At 36.1% G+C, this 21,139-nt stretch overlaps 1 protein-coding gene across 3 annotated transcripts in view; it reads right to left on the bottom strand.

Annotated features, from left to right (window-relative positions):
- Window positions 1-20,403, bottom strand: part of TBC1D8 (TBC1 domain family member 8) — a 32,959-nt gene extending 12,556 nt beyond the window's left edge. The window contains exons 1-8 of one of the 3 annotated variants that reach the window (XM_063304955.1): window positions 20,216-20,403; window positions 12,545-12,700; window positions 8,310-8,428; window positions 5,382-5,610; window positions 3,895-4,135; window positions 2,493-2,700; window positions 1,743-1,937; window positions 865-1,032 (exon numbers count right to left, since the gene is read on the bottom strand). In XM_063304955.1, the coding sequence (XP_063161025.1) occupies window positions 865-1,032; window positions 1,743-1,937; window positions 2,493-2,700; window positions 3,895-4,135; window positions 5,382-5,610; window positions 8,310-8,428; window positions 12,545-12,700; window positions 20,216-20,342 (1,443 nt within the window). In that variant the 5' untranslated portion in view covers window positions 20,343-20,403. The remainder of the gene's footprint in view (window positions 1-864; window positions 1,033-1,742; window positions 1,938-2,492; window positions 2,701-3,894; window positions 4,136-5,381; window positions 5,611-8,309; window positions 8,429-12,544; window positions 12,701-20,215) is intronic. The other 2 variants (XM_063304956.1, XM_063304957.1) reach the window with 2 other exon arrangements.
- Between the last annotated feature and the right edge of the window lie 736 nt (window positions 20,404-21,139).

The raw sequence follows: 21,139 nt of genomic DNA, 5'->3' as shown, positions 1-21,139 counted from the left end.
AATCTCTTGATTTTAAGGAATGGATCCAGAATATGAATTTGCTCTCTATTTTTGAAAATTCTGTGTTGCAAAATTGAGAGAATGACACAATATGCTCTACATTTAATAAGCTTAACAACTGAATTGATTTTATATAGGAATTTATTCATATTTAAACAAGTATAATGGCAGTTGGTTATATTTAGTTCATGTTATTACTATAAGAGATTTAGGGTTTTTTTTCCTTTACTGATTCATCACTATTTAATATGGATTTTCTTTTCATTTCACCATTTTAATAAAAAAAACTTAAAAGGTACACAGAGAAAGATGTAATAGGAGGTAAAATCCATTCTGCTGGCAAACACCATTCCGTATAACTAAAAATAAGCTATAATGCAGAAAATGTTTCTTGTTAAGGGACAGGATGCTATTCTATTTGGCTGTGAATGCTTAGAAATGATTCTCATGTGTTCTAGGTGCTCTAGAACACATGAGTTTTCTAGTCAAGCACCTCTTACTCAGGTTCAGTGTTTAAAGGATCTGTTTTAATGAGTCAACATTCATGAATTAACTCATTATAACAGCACTCACATACATTTTGAAGCAGCTCTTCTGAATCATTTCTGAAGCATGTATAATAGCTCTTACATTTAGTCCAATCTGCAGATTCAGTAGAATGAATGATGGAGGAAAAGGAAGTTAAAGGAAACAAACAGGAAAAGCCTTTAGCTCTTTTCTGGGGGAAAAAAAAATCATGGTAACAGAAACTCTTCAGTGTGATAGAATCATGTTTAAAATATGTTAGTGAACATGGTAACAAGCAGTGGCTGTAACTAATAAATGTTTTCAAGATGGGCTTCCAAAAATCTCCCTGCAACATACCATTCTAAAGTCAAGGCCATCCATTCCAGAAGGATGAAATGCTGAACTCAAGGCCTCTGCATTCGGCATGTGTCTGCTGTTTCTGTCATTTTCACTCTTACCATTACTCTGAGAAGCTATTCCAAAGCTCCCCAATTCACAGTCAGCATGTATTACATGAGAGTTCTGCTGTATAAATATGAAAAATAACAGGACAAATTTATTTAGATCCAATGAAAGGCTACTAATATAGCTTATCAGTGGGTTATATATTTTTGTAATGCTGTAAGTTCACAAAACTTCACATTAATTTGATGTAATCACTGCATAAAATTAAACAACAGTAAAAGGTGTTCAGCTCTTTTCTGTGTTTGTTCTGCTATCTCTTGGGTTGTACTTCTCAAATATGAATAAGCTGTTTCACCAATTGCAGTGCTCTCCATTTTAGGGAATGTTACAGTTGTACATTTTTATAGTGCAATACTGAATCAACATATGCAACTACTGAATCACATTAAGATATGGTTTGCTTAAGAAACCATAAAAGCTATGTTTATATATCATGCTAGGACAAAACTAAAAAGCCACAGTATGGTTTCATGTGACATGTGAATTCTATCAATATGAGCAAATGTAGAGCTCTACCGTCAACTTTACTGTGGATGTATTCTAAGGATAATACTTCTGTTCTTTAGCTGGAAATAAATAAAGGATGGTATCATCTTTCAAATTCTTCTCTGATCCCACTTTGAATACCACATCTGGAAAGTCAGCAACTTTAAACTGTAATATATAACTCTTATTTTAAAGCAACAATGCTACAATATATTTCTACTACTACTACTACTATTTTTCTAGTTTTTAACAAATTAGCCAAATATATGTTGAACAAGAAATACCGTATCTTTGCTTTTCAAAGCATTCTGGAGCACAAGGTTGTTTGCCTTCACTTGTTTTAGTCTCAAACACAGATTCTCCACCAGAGCATCCCTCTCCTTCAGTTCAATGAACTGAAAAGCTGTCTTGCTTTTTACGCTGATAATGATGGGATTGGGTAGAAGACTAGTGTCCTCCATCTTCTCAATACTAGCTATCTGTTAACAAAAATTACCACAAAAGTGAGAAAAATGTCCTGATATTGATACGTCATCAACATTCAAAGCTGCTGTCTAGAAATGCACATCCCAAGTAGAAAGGTTTGAAAAGACGTCTGATCCTTCCTTGGATTTTGCTGCTCAGAAATAAAAGTATCCCATGGACTGAAACTCTAGGAATTACCTATGGGTAGTTTTTCACAGCCCAAATAAAAAAAAGTTGCACTGTTGTACTCTGTTAAGCAATGTACCTTCACAACAATTTTTAGAAATGTTATTTCCTCCACAAGGTGTCCTTTGAGTGGCAGGAAAGGTTATTTAAGATTGTAACCTGTAGTCTGAACTGAATTTCTATTACTTTTTTATAATGAATAAATAAATCACAATTGATAATAAGGTTTTTAGCAATGAAGTTTCATGTTCATGATGAGTATTATTTTTGATTTGCACCAATTAGGAATTCTTGTCAAGATATTTCAAGTTAGTGATCATATCCTTCCTTTCAGAGGCATAATAGATTTTAAAACAAAACGTATTAGTGAATGGCATGCTAACCTCAGTAAGTGGAATAAGAACATTACAGCAGCCATCTTCTTTGCTGGCAAAACAAATATAACCATCTGAAGCATACAGCTTCCCAACTGTGTGACAACGGCTGAAGGGAGTCCATAAAGAGCAGTCCACAATTTCATGCAACCTCTCTTTCTTTGGTAACCTGAAAAAGGCTCTGAAGTATTCATTTTGTGCTCTTGTCTCAAGACCCCTATTAAAAAAGGAAGAGACACTTATTTACAGGCAATTTAAGTGCCCTTTTTAGTACAATAGGGTCTCCTGAGTAGAAGAAATGCAAAGGAGAGAAAATTAATGCTTGTGGTTGTGTTCAAACTTAGTCACATTATTTGAAGAAACCTTGGATCACAAGTCAGTTAAATCTATTTATTTTAACAGGCCTACTATCAGCTCATTCCCCACTGCTGAGTTTAATTGCTATCTGTCCATCTTTGATCATGGCGACACATCAGTAAAAAAAAGGACTAAATATATAAAATTTACACCAAGTTACAACTCAAAGGAAAATTGATACAAAATGTTCTACAGATGATATACAACTCTATCAATAATATCTAAGATAGACAAATCATATACTGTAATAATAAATGTTGGAAATGCCATGAAACAGAAGGAATATTTTATCGTAGGCGTGAACATGTAAAAAAAACCCCCAAAGTACTAAAAAGATATACATAGTACAATGCAGAAAATTTTGGAATTTAAATTGAAATGAAATCACAATTTTTAATGGGTATAACTAATATTGTATAAATATCATTGTACCAAAACAATATAATGTATTCAGATTCACAACAATAAAAAAGAAAAGAAAAAATAGTTGTAATTAAATATTATTTTTGCTAAACAGCACTTGGTAGAATAAAATATCAATTGTGGTGAGAAATAGTTTTTCTAAGTAAGCAAGGCCACTCTCACTTGCCCAATCAATAAAAGAAAAACGGCAGCAGAGTACTACACAAGACTTAATAGATGCATATGTGGAATTAGGGTATGAGTCTGATTCCCATCAAAATTTCTATCTATGCATGCAAATTGTACCATAATATTCCAAATGCATTAGGCAGGAACAGCCTCTCTCAAAGCAAATTTGTTAATGATAAATAGTAATTCAAATAGGAAAAAAAAAAGGAAAAGTACTATTGCTTCAAAAACAATATAGTCTGAAGTTGAACTACAATTTTACATCAGTTGAGATATTTTAAAAGATCTGTACTGATCTAGAATGAGTTGTTAGTATAAAAATAACAGAAAATATTTGAAGGTTTTTCTTCTTTCATTTGTTGCTCAGATAGGTGATCTCTTTATTTAGACATGATTATGCTACAATAGCACTGAGGGGGGGGGGAGTCTCCAAATAAACAATAAAAGCAAGTTTATTATTTACCTCTTGGTGATTTGAGTCGGGTCTTGCAGACCTGGATCCAGTTCAAAGATCTCATTATCTAGTAACCTGCGGAGAGTTACATCTGCCAACTGTTCCATTATCCTGAACGCCTCATCAATATTAAGAAACATGGAGAAATCTCGTTCTTTATTTTGAGTAGTGATACGGATAATATCAGTCATAAGGATGTTGGAGGTTCTTTCCAGTTTCTGAATATCAACCCAGGGAATAATAAGTTTTACTGAAATCATAGGAAACAAAAATATTGTTATCATCAAAACCCAGAAAGTCTCACAAAAATACCAATATTCTCTTCATGTTTCCTTAAGAGTGAATTCTGCTATAGTCATTCTGTGGCATAAAAGAGTATACATAAATCTTTACCCACTGTAATACAGAAGAAGCCTAAATGCATATAGTATATTTTTCATCACTATGCTTTATTCTTACAGACATTGAAACAAAACTTTAAAAAACAAACAAACAAACAAAAACCCTAAAAGCACTCTGGTTTCTCTTCAGACTGTATAAATCTTTCCTTTTTTATTAAAGATTTCTGTGGAGAAACAAGGTTACTCTAAGCAAGGCGTATGGCAGACTGAACATGCAATTCCTGAATGCAAAGTTAAACATTTTAATTAATAGGTATGTAAGGAGTATGTGTGTGTATGCATGTTTATCTATACACATATGTAAAATAATATATAGAAAAATATATATGTAGTAATATAAAAGGATTAATACATCCAGGGATTATCTTACTGATTGCCACTGATGTGCTATTTTTTTCTTCTGCAAACGTAAAGAAGTATCATGCTTTCTTATAGTTACAAGGTCTGAGCTCTAAAACCAAGCAAGCCATAAGACCAATATAATGAATTCTTTGTTGTCAGTCTGTACAAAGTTGTCATTAGATAAAAATAAAGCCCCATTAATTTACTTATAACCACAAGCACCATTTTTAAAGTGTAACATTCCTAAATTTCAAAAGTTATGTGTGCTTAATATAAGTAGTTTGGGATGAGAATGGAGTGGGTCGTTCCTTTATCAGATGTATTAATTCTGAAATGATCTTATTTTCTCTAAGAGAAATAATAATAAAACCCTGGTATACCAGATTTTAGTTTAATGGTTTTTGCATGCAATGGACAAAATTCATTTGCCATTTTATGCATCTGTCAAATCCCACTTCCATTTTACATATGTGTAAAATGCATAGAATTCATAACATCTGTGTAGAATACCATTTGCCATTTAACAGATGCACAAAATCCCATTCTCATTTAACAGACATTTGTGTCTACTCCTCCCCAGTACTGTTTTCTAAGACAACGTGAAACTCAGACGGCCTGTTAGCTACATGCCTTCCTCTCCAATCTACCACCATCCAAAACATGCGTCCCTTTAACTTTTGCTTTAACAAAATCTTTCAGCAGTTTGAAAAGTGTACTGGGCTTTAGTATGCATGTTCAGATGTTGATACTTACATTCCTTGCCCAAAAAGAAGGAATAGAAACAGAGGTGATTAATACTGAGATAAAGCCATCCCTGGCGAGGAACTTTCCCTTTCCAGCAGCAACATGAATAATATGTAATCAATTTTTCTACTTCGGGGAAGTTAAATCGGGTCTCAAATTTTACTAGTGCTTCTCTGAACTTCTCAGGATCCTCCTCCTGTTCTGCTAGTTTACTGCTGGTCTCTTCTGCTATTAATGCCTAAATCAATGACAAATGAACGTGTTACAGGAAATGTGCAGCTTAAAAATTATATGCAAACAAATGTTTCTAACACTTGTTGCTAAACTTATGTACAAATAAAAAATAAATACTTCAGAGTTTTTGGTGTACAAGAAACATTTTGTATTTTAATCTTCATAATGCTCCTGAGGTTGATGGCTGAGATAATATTCAGTCTATTTTTTTACAGTTTTATCAAAATAAACTACAGCAGAATTATCTGTTCTTTATTCACTCAATTTCAAAAGAAGTTCAGTCAACTTACCAGTTAATTATACTTCGATGTCTGTTTTGACTGTCTTTGCAAATAATTTATAAAAAGTAAACAAAATTAAAATGAGATAATTCAGTATAAAATGAAAGGCTACTGCTTATTAACCAGCAGTACAGTATTAGCTAATATGCTCATAATAACATGCTCATAAAAGTAAATGACTGGAGTTGGGAAGTCAACTGATGAACCTAAAACAAACAGCTAGTTCCTTACCATGCAGTTATTCACTGCTAAATATTTCACTGAAGGACTTTTTCTTCTTGCAGCTCTCCATTCCAACCAAGAAGCACACACTCTTATAGCCCTGTCATTTACCTTTCTCCCAATGATAACAAGGCAGTAACAATAGCTGACTTCAAGGGCTGTTGGGCAAGGATGTGGGGAGGTGGCCACTACTGCAGGGGCTGCTTGACTGAACAGAGCTCATTAGATGAAAAGCCAAGCTGTGTCATTCCTGACTTCGCACTGGATTCTTCAGGCATTCTCCCTTCTCTGAAGGACAGTTTGTTCTGCCAGGCAGCATATTATTCAACTGTTCTTTGGGAATAAAAGTAAGATTCCAAGGACCTAAGCATGGATCATCTCATGGGTTCCTCCTGTAGAAGCTTGGCATCTTTGTGTTGTGGTTACATTATACCTCTGACAACATCTCACACTAGAAATTCAATGTTACATCAAGACACAAACATTAAATTATCTTTAAACCAAGAGACTGTGAGTTCTGTCCTGCCTTAGGCATGAAAGCCGGCTGGGTGACTTTGGGCCAGTCACTCTCTCTCTCAGCCCAACTCCCCTCACAGGGTTGTTGTTGTGGGGAAAATAGGAGGAGGAAGGAGTACTAGGTATGTTCCCTGCCTTGAGTTATTTACAAAAATAATAAGGGGGGGGGGAATAAAGAAAAATCTAAAAAAACGTTTAAAGGAGAAAAAGGCAGTAACGAAGTAAACTTATTACCCAAAACAATGATAGAACAGAACAGTAAATAGTTCATTTACTAGTAATGCAGCTTATTTTGTTTTCTTTAGGAAAATGAAGATGATGTACATGGTTTCCTGCTTGTGTTACTAAGTCTTTGAGGGAGGTTAAAGCAAATGATGATGATTGTTCAAAAGCACTCAGTGAATTGCATAGCTGAGTAAGAGTATTAATTCAGAAGCTAATGGACATTGATCAGTTCTCTGGAAAAATTATGTCTGTGATTAGAATATACAACCAACCACATATTTCCAAAATTGTGAACAATTAAAGGCACCTAGCTCTCATAGGTCATTTTCCACTATCACCTTAAAGCATCTTCTAGAATCATCAAGCCTTCATTGTGCTAAAGTAGCAGTAATGGGGGCAGGCTTTGTATCATTTCAGCGTCTGGGTAATGCTCTGAAGATTGTAAATTATTATAATCTTATAATATAAGTTATTAGTGGGAAAATGGCCTTAGTACAAGATCATAGCTGCAAAAATATGGGCAACCACTAGGTGATAGCAAAGAATTTCTGTACCTCTTTGCTTTAATCTAGTGGCCATTTGGATCTCTGCAGCCCAATTTTGGTGCTATATGAAATCATATTGTAACAATTTAGAGATGGGGGCAGGACTTGAAGTTGAGATCATTATGTCAGAATCTCAAGATAGACATTGAGGAGAGTTGTGGAACTGTCTTTACTAGATATTATTTTATTTATTTATTTATCAAATTTATAGATCTGGAACAGGCAGCTTTCCCTATAAATTATTCATTGTCATATTATTGTCTTATATTTCAGTACTTGTTCCTGATGAAAATACCACCTAACAGTGCAATTTTGGATTCTGGAAATTTTCTCATAGACCATTAGGACTCACATTACTTTTTGGTTAAAAAAAAAAAAAAAAGAATTCTATAAACAGATATCTTTGATCAAAGAAGACCAGTACAGTATTCAGGTATTAAATATTGACAACAAGTATCAAATACTTCTTTACATTTTTCTATATCAGTAAGTGAAGTCTTTCTATTAATGCTTTGTTGATTTGTGGGCCATTAAGGTAAGTTTTCAGGTAAGGATTTTCTGATAAGCGTTTCCATATATGTATATATAAAGAAAATTCAGCACACAGAAGACTAGAAGATCAAGTATATGGGAAGAACACAATTTATGGAGTAAAGTAAATGAAGTCAGAGATATTAAACTTCTATTAGAAACATATATTTTGATCCTAGGAAAGAAAACTTAAAGTGATGGTATCACTTTCATCAGACACAATTGGAGAAAAAGCTGAAGAGTACAAAGCCATGAGCCCAACCATGTATTAACTTTTCTTATAAATTTCTAGTCCTGAAGATATCCAGCAAAAATACTTGCAATATGTTTTACTTATTTTAACACCAGTATAAATGATGGAAAAATAGAGGATATTTTTTTACCTTTATTTTACCTCTGACAAAGCTGACAATATCTTCTTTATTATCGAACACAGGCAAGGTGTGGAGCAGGTTTTGTTCCAGCCATTCCCAGTGATGGTTTATCTCCTCAACTGTGGCACCTAGCATAAGACAGTAGAGTGACAGTCTTCCACAAAGAAAACTTCTTTCATATACTTATGTTTTTATTATAGCAAAAAAAAAAACTTTCTCCTTCTCTATTTCCATAAAGGGAAAACAGAAAGTCAGAACCTCTTTTTTAATTGCAGATGATAGTGTCTATTATTGTGATTTTTGCTATAATAACACTTCCTATGCATCGCCTGCATCATATACAGTCACAAGTATTTACGTATAGTTAAGAACTGTCTCTTCCTGATGACTGGAATATTTTTTATATTATTCCATTCCAACATTCCATGACAGCTCAGTTGTCTTGGCTCAGTTACAAGAATCAGAACAGTATCTTATAGATCCCTCAACCAGCATTTCCTTAGCTAACTTCAGTTCTAGTTTAATTATCTCTGGTCTACAACAGTAGCATAATTATATAAAAAGGATTCAGGGTATCATTTTATATACTACAAAATGTCATACCCTTTAAATATTTTAATACTTTTCATTTTAAAAAATCACAAACAAAACAAGCACATAAACAGGCAAAACAACCACATCAGAAGAAAATAAACAGTCCTGGTCATTCCCCCTTGTTTGTTTTCTGCCTCCAAGGAATATATGTACGTGTGCATGTGCGTATATGAACATTTAAATATGTGAGCACTCATTTACAAACGGAAATATCAACTTACATCTGCCAATTTAAAGTTCTAACCCTAGTCTGATACATGTATAGGTAGGCCTCACATAAATTCTTATATCCCAGCTATCTGTGGTTCTGCTGACATATCTCATTTTTTATTAAAAAAAAATCAGGAAATAAATATGTAATGTCCTGGAAACCTCTGTCTCCTCCTCTTCTGAAAATAAATCATGGAGAAGGAAATGCTATGCCTTGAGTTTGATGCCTCTCTCAACCTCCCATCTCTATCTGGAAGTCAGAAGAAATGCTAATCACAGAATGATCCTTCAAACCTATCTCTGGATAACATGAAGAGGTCAGTAAGAAAATATACGACTAATTCTGGGTAAAACTGAGGCATTCCATCTTAAGTTTGAGAGTGTTCTGAGTTTAGACAGCACATTAGGCCTATACTGATAATCTAATTTCCTTTGTCATGCAAAAGTGGTCAGTAAATTAAAAAATAAAAATAATCTGGGTGAATGCTTACAGGTAAATAAAGTAAGATTGTTCCATTTAAACAATACTAAATTTGTAATCTTGAAATAATCAATAAATCCACTGTCACAAGAACAAAGCCTTTACTACTTCAGCAAACGGTTTAGAACCTTTATGGGTATAAATACAAATAAATAATATAAGTCCAATATTGTTTTATATGGGAATATAGAGAAGTAAGAAAGAGAAGGACAGGTTCTCACATTTTGTTAAGACATGATTTATTAATTATAATGTAATGAATAAATATGTTGCCTGGTACACATAATGATCTACAAACCACAATGGCTGGGTTCATGGATCATGGCTAGCATAACTTTTGAACCTGATCAGTGTATGTAAGAACTACTGGAAAGGAAAAAAAGAAAAGAAAAAAACTTTAATTACCCTTTCCAGTTCTTCACAATGGAGAAAGGAAATTGAGATCAGCAAAATACCTATAAACATAGTCTAACCTGAGGTTGCTATCATTAATGATACTGCATGTTACCTCCTACAACAGAGATAAACATAGCTAAGTATGTTTTCCACTTTCGACAGCTAGATTTCCCATAAAGAATGCCAAGTGCCAGGGAAACTGTCCAAGAGTTAACTTCCTCAACAGGAAAACCTTGTATCTTGATAAACAGAATTAATCAAGATAACTCCTGTTTCAGCACAATGCACACATTATTAGCTTCACGTCTACTAGATTTTGAAAACAAGTAGTAGTGCAAAATGCCACCACAAGCTGTAAAGTCACAACTGCCCACACTCAGGCATTTTGACTACACAATAAAACTGAAGTCAAATTTTAAAAGGTAAAGTCTCCTTTAAGACAAGTTTGATTCCTGGTGACTTCTTGGATATGTATAGTACAAAACTGGCTTGTCACTGCCCTATTGGGATGTTTTTTTGCTTCCCAATCTAGCCTACAGGCCTGGTATTCCTGCCCACGTCCCATCTACATATCTTATTTTGAAATGCTGCATCTCACTCACCTGCTTTATCAACAGCTGTAACTCTCTGAAAAGGAAGGGAAGTTGGGGGAGCAACTAATAGTAATTGTATGCAACTTGTTATACAATTATTACTGAAGAATCAAATTAATTATATCTTTTCTTCTCTGATATTAACGTGACAGAAAATCTCACAGGGTTAGAATACCTAGCTTATCATGTGTGGTAGTTTTTAAGGGCAAACAAATTGTAATTGAATAGGGACACTGTAGCCTTCATCAGTCTGTCCACCAGACAGTATGAATGACAGTAGGAAAACTGACAAAAATTTATTACATGAAATAATAGGTTTACTGAAAGTTGATTGCTATGAATACAGAGAATATTATTTTGCCCATTTTTTAAAATTTGCACTTTCTGAACATGTAAACAAGAACAGTGCAAGATAATCTCAGCATTTTTACCCTTCATTTTCTGCAAGGTCAAATAAATTGTACGCAAAAATCAATTGCTGTGAGCAAGAGAGACTCCACCTGTTGTTTTCCTCATTGCTATTATCAAGCCTAGAGAATTATTTCCATGCTGCTATTGGCAGCATGCCTTGGAAAGCAAATTCTAAATAATTTATTTTTTTTCTCCAGAGTACAGTATGTATTGATCTTTCTTTATATAGCCACAAAAATGCTTTAGTTGCATGCTCTGATCAATACTTTATTTAGTTATTTAAAACATTTATATAGCTGCCCATCTTGTACCAAACTCTGGGCAGCTCACAACCAAAACTGATCCTACAAATATAAATTATCATTCCACTAACTAGATAAAACTATTTATTTTACGTATGGCATTCTTATCTATTAAAAAAGCTTCTCAATTTCAGTACCAATCAGTATTAAAGTTTGGAAAAGAACGGAAGCGAACTAGGGTGGGTGATGGAATACGAGGCAGAATCCAATAGGGGGGAAGTTTGTACAAGATCATCAAGCTTTCTAATTGTTTACCCTAAAAAAGAAATTGAGTGACACTAATAAACTGATAATATAAAACTCGCAGTTCTCTCAACACCAGAGAAAACATTATTAACTGCAGTAGAGAAGTAACCACGTAAACAAAACTGCACTCTGCTAATTAGGGAACTCTACTGATTCTTAGGGGGGGAAATCAGTAACTGAATCATACATCTATTTTTCCCATTTCTAGTATTGTTACAAATGAAAGGACTTGAACTGCAACTTTTGAAGTACTGATGAAGTGTCTACAATTCCTCTACCAGCAGCAAGGGAAGATGTAAGCCTTTAACTATGTTCTTCTTTCCTTAGCAGCTGTTTGTGAACAGAGGAAAAAAAGAGGAATCAACAAAAAAATTCCTTCCTCACACTTCTGGCAGCAGAATACCCTCCTATTCACATCTTTTTAGGCCTGAGGATATTTATTACGCACCACCACAACAACAAAGAATGCAGGAGCGTATGTATGATCTGTATCAAACTGAAAACCGCAATTCTGAAAATCAAAACAGGATCCAGGTGACAGTCCCTACGCGGTTCCGTGAAAATGCATCCAATCATGTTTCAATTTCAATTTTGTGTATTTTCAATAGTAGACACAAACTAATATTTTATTCATAACATATATAAAGCACACAAATAAATACATATAAACATATGCTGAATGTTTAAAAGTTGCCCCCCTTCCTTTGCAAGTCAGGGAGAGGGCACAGGTTTTTTTAATTGTTAGAAAAAAGGCAAATAAGGCATGTGAGTTCCACTATGAAAGTCATGCTTATGTTTTTTACAGTTTCTACAATGATGTAACTTAGGATGTTTAATATTGTGTCAACAAATATTAATATTATCCAAACGTATAAATATTACAAATTCTATGTGCATTGTTAAGTAAGCCTTACCCACACAGTAGTGTTACTTATTTGGTTACCTTCATTTTCTTTGACATGCAAACCATAGCATGCTCAGAGTTCAGTTTTTGTGTGATATATAACTCACCAATGGCAATGGCCCAGTAAACCTCTGATCCGCTCAATAACTCACCACATGCAATGGCAGAGTAAATAGGTGATCCTGGCACTTGTAGCAAAATTCGAAATGGAGCAACACGTGCATTAGAATCAAGTACAGCATCCAGAGCACCTACTAGACGACCTAGACAAAAAAAAAAAAAAAACAACCAGGAGGAAAAGGGTAGTTGAAAAACAGACTTTCACTCTCAATATATGTTAATCAAACCAAAATTTAGGGTTTTAGGAAAAAATCAGCTTCCTCTGGAATTCAAACATCTTTAAACTTGGCTAAAAGTACAAACACCATTTTTAAAAAAATGAATATTTAAAATAATTACGTATTATGTATTAATTATATTTCATGTATAAGCACTGTAAGGTCCTATCTCTATTAGGGAGAGGGGACCGGGAATAGATCAATACCTAAAATAGGTCTTTAAGCTATAATTTTAGGAAATGGATGGCATAGATGAGATGAAGCAATCTTGCCAAAAGTACCATTTACTTCCAGAAAATACTACAGCATCTTAATGCCAAGCAGCAAATCTTAATGCCTAGCAATTGTTGATCTATCTAAAGTAGGGTAGGAACAAGTAGTATTAGTAGCTCAGCCTGCATGAGCTTAGGACTTGTGCATAAAGATATAACTTGACAAATATTAACAGTGAATCCAACGGAGAATATCACATATGCATACTTCTTGTTTCGTATTGTGTTCAATTCCTCTTTCACAACTGAATTACTGTTCTCATAATCGAGTTCCTTATTTTGCTTTAACCTTTCAATCACACTTACTTAATAATATATAACAAATCCACCAGTAAAACAAAAAATTAATTATGCACTGTAAATATAACCTGCCTTTAAGTTTATTTTATCTGTTTTTAATATGTTCTATAATTGATTTGGACACAATGAGAATTTTTTTAAAAAGTCATGTATACTATATGTGAAGTATCTCAGTTGTTGATAACACCTGGCTGGCCCTAACTGGGTTCAGAAGCCAAACACTGTTGGGTTTGTTTAGTACTTAGATGTGTAACCTCAATAATCCACAAATTCAACAAGAGTCCACCTCAACTTGAAGAAACCTTGACTTTATTTACACGTAAAATATACAGTGTTAAGACTCATGGAAAAGAAGTAAGATATAATAAAATTGTATGAATTGGCATTCTACCAAGGCCATCAGATACTAGGAAAGGAGAAGATAGTGGAAGATGAGTTACGTGCCAGATGGCATAATCAATCTCCCATCTAATTCCCGTTAGGCTGCTATCTCAAGTGAAGACGACTCTGGTCTGTTGCTAGTGCTGAAGCAATTGTCAACTGCTGGTTTGGACAACAGAAAGGGGATTTCTGTAAGATGTGCAAGTCAGGAAGTAAGTATTGCTGAATTCCCCCAAACAGGCATGCAGGGGATTGTAGATAATGTATGTCTTTCCAATGTAGCTATTATATAATAATGTTCACACAAGGAACTCATGATCATTTCAATCAAATGCAGCTTCTAAACTCTGTCCTAAGTCTCTAAGATGACAGATTTGAAATGGAAGGCTGTACTCAGAAAAAAAAGAAATTCCTGAAGTATGATCTTTTGTCAATACAGTATTAAAATGGGAAATGCTCTTTATATCTGTATAAGCTAATCTTTTCTACGAATCCTCATGAAATGGACTGTTCTAACACAGGACACCTATTTACCAGAAAGTACAGTCATGAACCTGGAAGAAAACTAAGTTCATAAATAAGTTAAGTACAATCAAACAGGTTTTTTTTTAATGAAAATAATCTTTTAAAAATCCAAGTTATTTGGAGCAGAAAGCCTGGGAGGCATCCATCTTTATGAATGGATAACACATACAAAACAATCTGAATATCTGAAAACTCAATACAAATGCTGTTATTTCCATTTTTAAAAAAGAAATTTAATTTGTACTGCATACTGATTCATTCACCTATCTGCAGCAAAATAAAAATCCCTCTACATTGAATTTATTTCTTTCCATATGCACATTTTAGGTGCTTTAAATCAAGAGGTATTTAGGAGACAGCAATTAAACATGTTAGCATTTCCAGCTGTCTTACTCCACCCTAACTCTTTACAGCCTGATAAATCCTGGTGCCTGAAAATGGTGGAAGATGCTAGAGAGAAGATGAAGAGTGTTATGTTATCGATGTGGGGTTCAAAAAAGGTCTGTGACATTTGCCTCATCATTTCAGAATTAGGGAAGAAACTGAGAAAGGAGATTCAGAAGAGAGCAGAGAAGAAGACTGCGGTCTATTTGGCTATCAACCCATTTTTGTATGTTAACTACAGGGGACTTTTTCCCCTTTGTTTAGCAGTTTTCATTCAGCCTTCTTTTAACACAAAACTATTTGGTTAATTTATTAATGCTGCTTTATTTAGTGTGGAACAAATTAACATACTGGGTTATTTTTAATTGTTCCTATTTTGGTCTTTATATGTATTACTGATCACTTGAATTGTTGTGAGCTATTTGGGGAATAACTTATGAAAAAACATCAAAGAAACAAGTGGATGTCAAGATTCAGTATAGCTGCATAGTATCTCAAGTACATATATACTTGATATTCATTTAAATTTCCATGTGATTTTTTTTGACACAGCAAAGAATATAGAAATGTTCACCTCATCTTCAGGCAGTCAAAGGCTTCCTCCACTGACAAATTTATCCTCCTGTGGCAGTCAAACCAGAGCCATTATGTGGGAGTGTAGCATTTAAAAGTTCTAAACGAATAAGTACTTATTTTCCAGAGCCATCCTAATAAGCCACCAGTAATATGTATAAATCCAAGTTTACAAAGCGAACATCCAGGATGAGCTACCTAATTCATTAGTTCTACTAAAAAAAAAAATACAATCAAGAATTTAAAAGGAAAATACAACACAATATGGTATTATGGCTTCTCCCATATATGCCCATTAACCAACCCCAGCATCAATCAGCTCCTGAAAATACATTCCATAGAAACACTCATCTGGAACCAAGACTGGGATGTTAACCCAGGATGTCTATTGTTCTGGAAAAACTCAGGCTTTCTGAATTTTTGAAGGAATGCACCATCTTGTAAAGGTAATGGCCATATTTGCATGTTTATATCTTAATCGAATCAGCTGAGATATCAGTAGCATTTCAACCATGTATGAAACCTCTTACTATTCCTTCTGCCACAAACAAAAACTTTTTAAGTTGATCAGATTCTCATTTTCTCTAAACTAGGAAGCTATTGTTAACGGCTTCTGAAAAGTCAATATACTTCATCGCAGCTTCAGATTGGCTTATTATGTTGCCTGTTCCTACACTGTTAACCATGGTTTCCCAATTCAGATGAAATAGTTAATTACACTTAATTAAAGGCTTCCTGAATTATTTGGCTGCTTGAGTAAGGGGACTGCATACATTGCTAAAATATTTAACTGAACATAGTGGTGAGAGATCAAAAAGAGAAGAGTAGCCAGATGCAGAAGGTTAAGTGTCTTCATGCTTTATTCCTGGATTGTGTGTGTGTGTCCATGCCTTTTCACAACAGCCAGCAATTGTCTTGTTCCTTGTTTTCCTTTGTATATAATTACTCTAAATGGAGGAAAAGGTTGGAGTTAAGGGGTGTTGTATCTGAGAAGTCTGAAAACTATAGATTATAGGGACCCTGTGCTACAATATTGTTCTGGTCTTAAAGTCTAGGAGACATTAAAATATGATATTTTGCTGTGAAATTATAAATCTAATTATCAAAGTTTAAAACGATCAGGGAAAACCTTCTCCACTTTAAGAGAAAGGATAAGTGGAGTTAACACTAGCTATATAATACAATAAATCAATTAAATGCTATCTTTTTTATTTTGCTGGCTGTAATCTGGACAGGAATTTAGATCATTTGATTTTTCAAACTTCCGCATGTAAAGACCATAGCCATCTAACATACTTTATGTAGGATATGCCAAAGCTAGATAATAATCACAATCTGGACCATAGCCATTATTTTCTACATTAACTAATTTCTTTATATGTATTTTGGCGTAATAGTAAGGAAGAGAGGAGCAACCTGTTGCTCCGTAAGTTTTGTGAAAGGTCTTAATAGCCTGCTGTTGTTCATGCCAGAAAGGACTGATAATGCAAGGGCAAAATGTCTGTAAAGCACTTATACTTTCAGTAAAGTGCAAAAGGGTTTGGAACATGTTCTTGTTTCCCAGTGCTATCACGTGATTGCTAAAACACTGTACTTTTCATGAGATCTCAACACCAACATTTTTCACAATCAAAGCAATTTTTTAAAAGAGCGGGCAGGGCTGCTTCTTTGGGGTAAAGCAGGTATTTTGCTGCTCAAAGGTAACATATAACATGGATCCAGTTTGGTCTAGTGGTTAAGATGCTGGGCTAGAAACCAGGAGACTGTGAGTTCTAGTCCCGCCTTAGGCATGAAAGCCAGCTGGGTGACCTTGGGCCAGTCACACACACTCAGCCCAACTCACCTCACAGGGTTGTTGTTGCCAGGAAAATAGGAGGAGGGAGTATTTGGTATGTTCCCCACCTTGAGTTATTTATAAAAAAATAATAGTCAGGATAGAAAATAAATACAGAAGTATGAACTACAAAAACTAAGGAAATGGTTCAAAAGCCTCAAGGAAAAGGAAAATTTTAAGAGAAAATAATGGAGGTTATATATGGATGCAATTTGGGAGGCTGTTACAGGGATGGCTTAATCTTTGGCTGGATTTTTTCCATAATTTTCAAAGTCTGTAATTCTCCCACACCATCATAAAAACAGGACATTTCTCTTTATGGTAATCATACTTAGCTGTGAAGAATGTCACAATATCAATTCCTTGTGACAATCTCAAGACACTTCCACCTCTATGATCCTGTTCAAAACTCTGTTTAAACTCCCAGGGTTATCACATAATAGCAACTCTAAAATTATTAACAAATTTCTTAATGATTGTGTATGATATTGATAGTTAAAAACTTTACAGAGAGATTATTACATGAGTATTGTCAAGACAATAGGCATATTATGTAATGCCCTTCAAATTATAATTGTCTTCTCAAACTAGATTTTTCAGGATTTGTTAGGGACGGCAAAATGCTGCTCTAGTCAGGAAATGCATTTCAGGAGATTTAGTTACTCTTTTTGTCTTGCCTTTAAGATTTAGCAGCATGTTTCCTCTGAACATAAGGTTTAATTTAATAGGCGTTAAATTCAAAGAATCGGACATGATTGAACGGATAAAAAAACCTGCCATGGCAAGTTATTGTATTTCTTTTGTAAAGACTTCAGACTTGATCATCATCATATCTCGGGGAAATGGCTGCATCCACATATAACACTAAATCAGAATATTTTAACCACTGTTTGTGAAACAAGCCACTGTGACCTAGTTTGCATATTATTAAACGATGTGTGGCTTCATACATCACTCTAAGCCATGTGATGGTATAGGGTGATGGGTCAACATAGCCAGTGAGTTCTATAAGTTAATTATGCATGAAGTAAATGCTATGTAGAAAAATATATGAGAAACCTGATAATATTAATTACGAAGTGATGTGGAACATGGCACCATCATAAACAGTAAAGGATGAGAAAAAATTAAGGATTTAGTCCTTTGTCCCATCTCAATAAATAATTTTCCTATTGTTTATTATCAGCATGTGGTATTTACAAGTATATCGCCAATGAGTATGAATCCTTTTTTTGCTACCAGGGCAGATAACAGGGATTTCTATTAGTACATACAATGTAGGATGGAATAAATAGAATGCTGGATAGGTGGAGCCAAATATGTATTAGTAGTGGCTTGAAAGGATTGATGAAACTTGCAAAATTCCCAGTTTTGAAATTCATTGTCACTTCTATATATGGCAATATATTTTAATTACAATCTAAATACAGAGGTAATTTGGGCTACTAAAGTATAGAAGTATAACTACTTAGATATGAGAAACAAATTCCAGGTGCATAATTGCACTTTTAAGAATCAGGACAAAACTGACATTTCTAGGTTAGGAATTTCTGTTATTTTCAGCAGTTAATTCACAGAAGTACACTGAGTTTAAACATCATTCTTAAGCCATAATAAGATTTGTTTGGCTTTGACATAGCATATCATGTGATTAAAACATGGTTAATTGTTAAGGGCTTAGTTTTATAACTGAACCCAGCTATAATCTGTAGTGAAACTGGTTCATGGTCAAAGAAAATGCAGGTGAGTTTCAGAAGGCAACAACTAATTTCACAATTGTTTGGTTGGTTACGCGCCATCAAGTTGTTGTGGGCTCTTAGTTGTGGACTCTTAGTCACCACACAATAAGTAGAAAGCTATTTTACTACATTAATGTAGTAAAAAAATTATCAACGTTATTAAAAATGATGAAATGGTTTATTTCTATAATTAGCATATTATAGATAGTTGCACCATGACTGCTCTGAACTGATTCACCAGAAGTGGAATAATACCTACTTTTATTTATCTAAACACTTTATTATTGTTTAGGGCAAATGTTTTCAGATTCATTTGTACGGCTTTGTCAAATAATGACAAAAGAAAAAGTGCATGTATATTTTTGTTTGAAATAAACTTCTGTATCAGTAATTATACCTTATAAACTGTCTCTGTGTATTAGGAGCCATAAATAATAAATGTAGTACTTAACCTTAGCATTTAAAAAATACAGTGTGTGTGTATTGCCTTACTGCCTGGCCCACATTATTCCACATGGAGATGTTTTACATTTGGTATCCCTTGAAAAATGTTTACATATTTTGTTTCATGCTACAACCCGTCTTAAATACATCTCTTATTTCATTCCAAATCAAGTTTCACTCTTGTGAGCTGTGCTCTTTAAATAAATTTCTCTGATTTTCTATTCTTTTTCTCCTTAACAGCTGCCTGGGGCACCAAAACAATACATCCCATATATTATACGTCTTAAGCGTCTTGCAAGAATGAGGTTTTTAGAAAACATAAACCTTTTCTTTTATTGAATATATTCTGCGTTTTTAAAAACGAACTTGGGCAGAGAGAGACAGGATCAGGTGTCCATTATAGCAATCCCAACACCACCACCCCGGGAAAAGAAGGAAAGCTACTATTTGCAGACCAAGCCTAGGAAAAGTATTCCGCTTCGGCATTCCTTCGCGGGGCCTCCTGGCGCAACCTGCCTGCACAAAGAGGCTTCTTTCTCCCCCTCGGTCTCCTTCCCCACCTCGGGCGCAGGAGCAGCGGCCTTTCCCTCCCCATCCCCGCGGAAGTTACTTCCTCCGCCTCAGCCTCGCGTTCCCTCAAGGGGGCGGGCTGCAGAAACAAGGAGGCAGCGGCTGTTTTGCGGCACCTCGAAGACCAAGAGACTTCGTTGTGGCGTAAAGCCCCCTTCGTGCCCCGACGGGCTTCCCTCGGGAAGGGGACGAATGGATGGGGTCCCCTCCAGGCCAGAAGCTGACCCCCCCCCGGCCCCCTTTCAGATGGCGGGGGGGGGGGGGGGTCCACAGGCGACTCCTACGTCTTTCCCTGCCGGTTTGTGCGCGGCCGCCTGGAAGGGGTCGCCCCTCTTCCACCTCTCCGCTCAGGTCCCGCTCTGCCCCTTCCCTCCCCAGTCCGGCGGGATCGGCCGACCGATCCCCGGGCGCTCCGTACCGGTGAAGCGGCCCCCGCCGTCGCCGTGTCCCCGCCGGCGCTGCAGAACGAAGTAGCCGCTATTTTTCTGGGTCACCCAGAGCTTGAGGGCGTTTTTCAGAAGCACCTCCTCGGGCTTCAGCCACATCTTCCCAACGAGCTGCGGCTCGCCCCGCTGCTAGGGTCACATCGCCCGCCACCACTCCCGCTGCGTCGGCGAGCGAGCGAACACCCCTCCCTTCGCCCCGGGTCCGGGGGAGGAGCCGCCGCTCCGGATCTTCGCCCCTGGGGGCGCTGGACGCTCCTGGCCGGGAAGGCTGCCAGGGGAGCGAGAGCGAGGCGCTGCTCGGGAGCGATCGGGCTGCAGCCCAGGCGGCCGGAGCCCTCTCCTCCTTTAGGTGCGCCTCCGCCGGAGAGAGAAATCTGGCCTCCGCAGGAGGGGGACGAACGGGAAAAGGAAATCCCTCTTTGAGTTTCCACAGCCCGCCTGGGTGGTTCGTCCAGCCGACTGAGAATAAGGCGAAGGGCAGGGCGAAGACAACTTCCTCGCAACCTCGCCCGCTGTCCCAGAGGACAGCCAAAGCTCGTAGGAAACGATGTTTGGTCGCACCCAGTAAAGAGCGACTTTGAACATGTGTGGAAGGCAGCCTCCCTCCCCTCTCCCGGTCCGTCCGTGACTCATCTCCTAACGATTGGGAGCGTGGGAGAGCTTTCGTTTTCCAAAGCCAGGAAGGTGTCTTTCAAATCGTTGTCATACTTCTGGGTTTTGAAATGAGCCACTGGAAATAGGGGCTGTGGATGGCTAAAATCAAACCAATTATACCCAGCAAGCTAATTTTAACACGTTAAATGCATTTTTGCACTATCCATATCTGTGACTCAGCTGGACCACCTATTTGCTGCATATACGTTGAGGAGGAAAGAACTGCCGCTCACATAAAAGGA

Source organism: Candoia aspera, chromosome 5 (genome assembly GCF_035149785.1).
Source record: "Candoia aspera isolate rCanAsp1 chromosome 5, rCanAsp1.hap2, whole genome shotgun sequence".
NCBI classification, from domain to species: Eukaryota; Metazoa; Chordata; class Lepidosauria; order Squamata; family Boidae; genus Candoia; species Candoia aspera.
The sequence above is the reverse complement of the archived record's forward strand: the minus strand, read 5'-3'. Positions and strand labels throughout refer to the sequence as shown.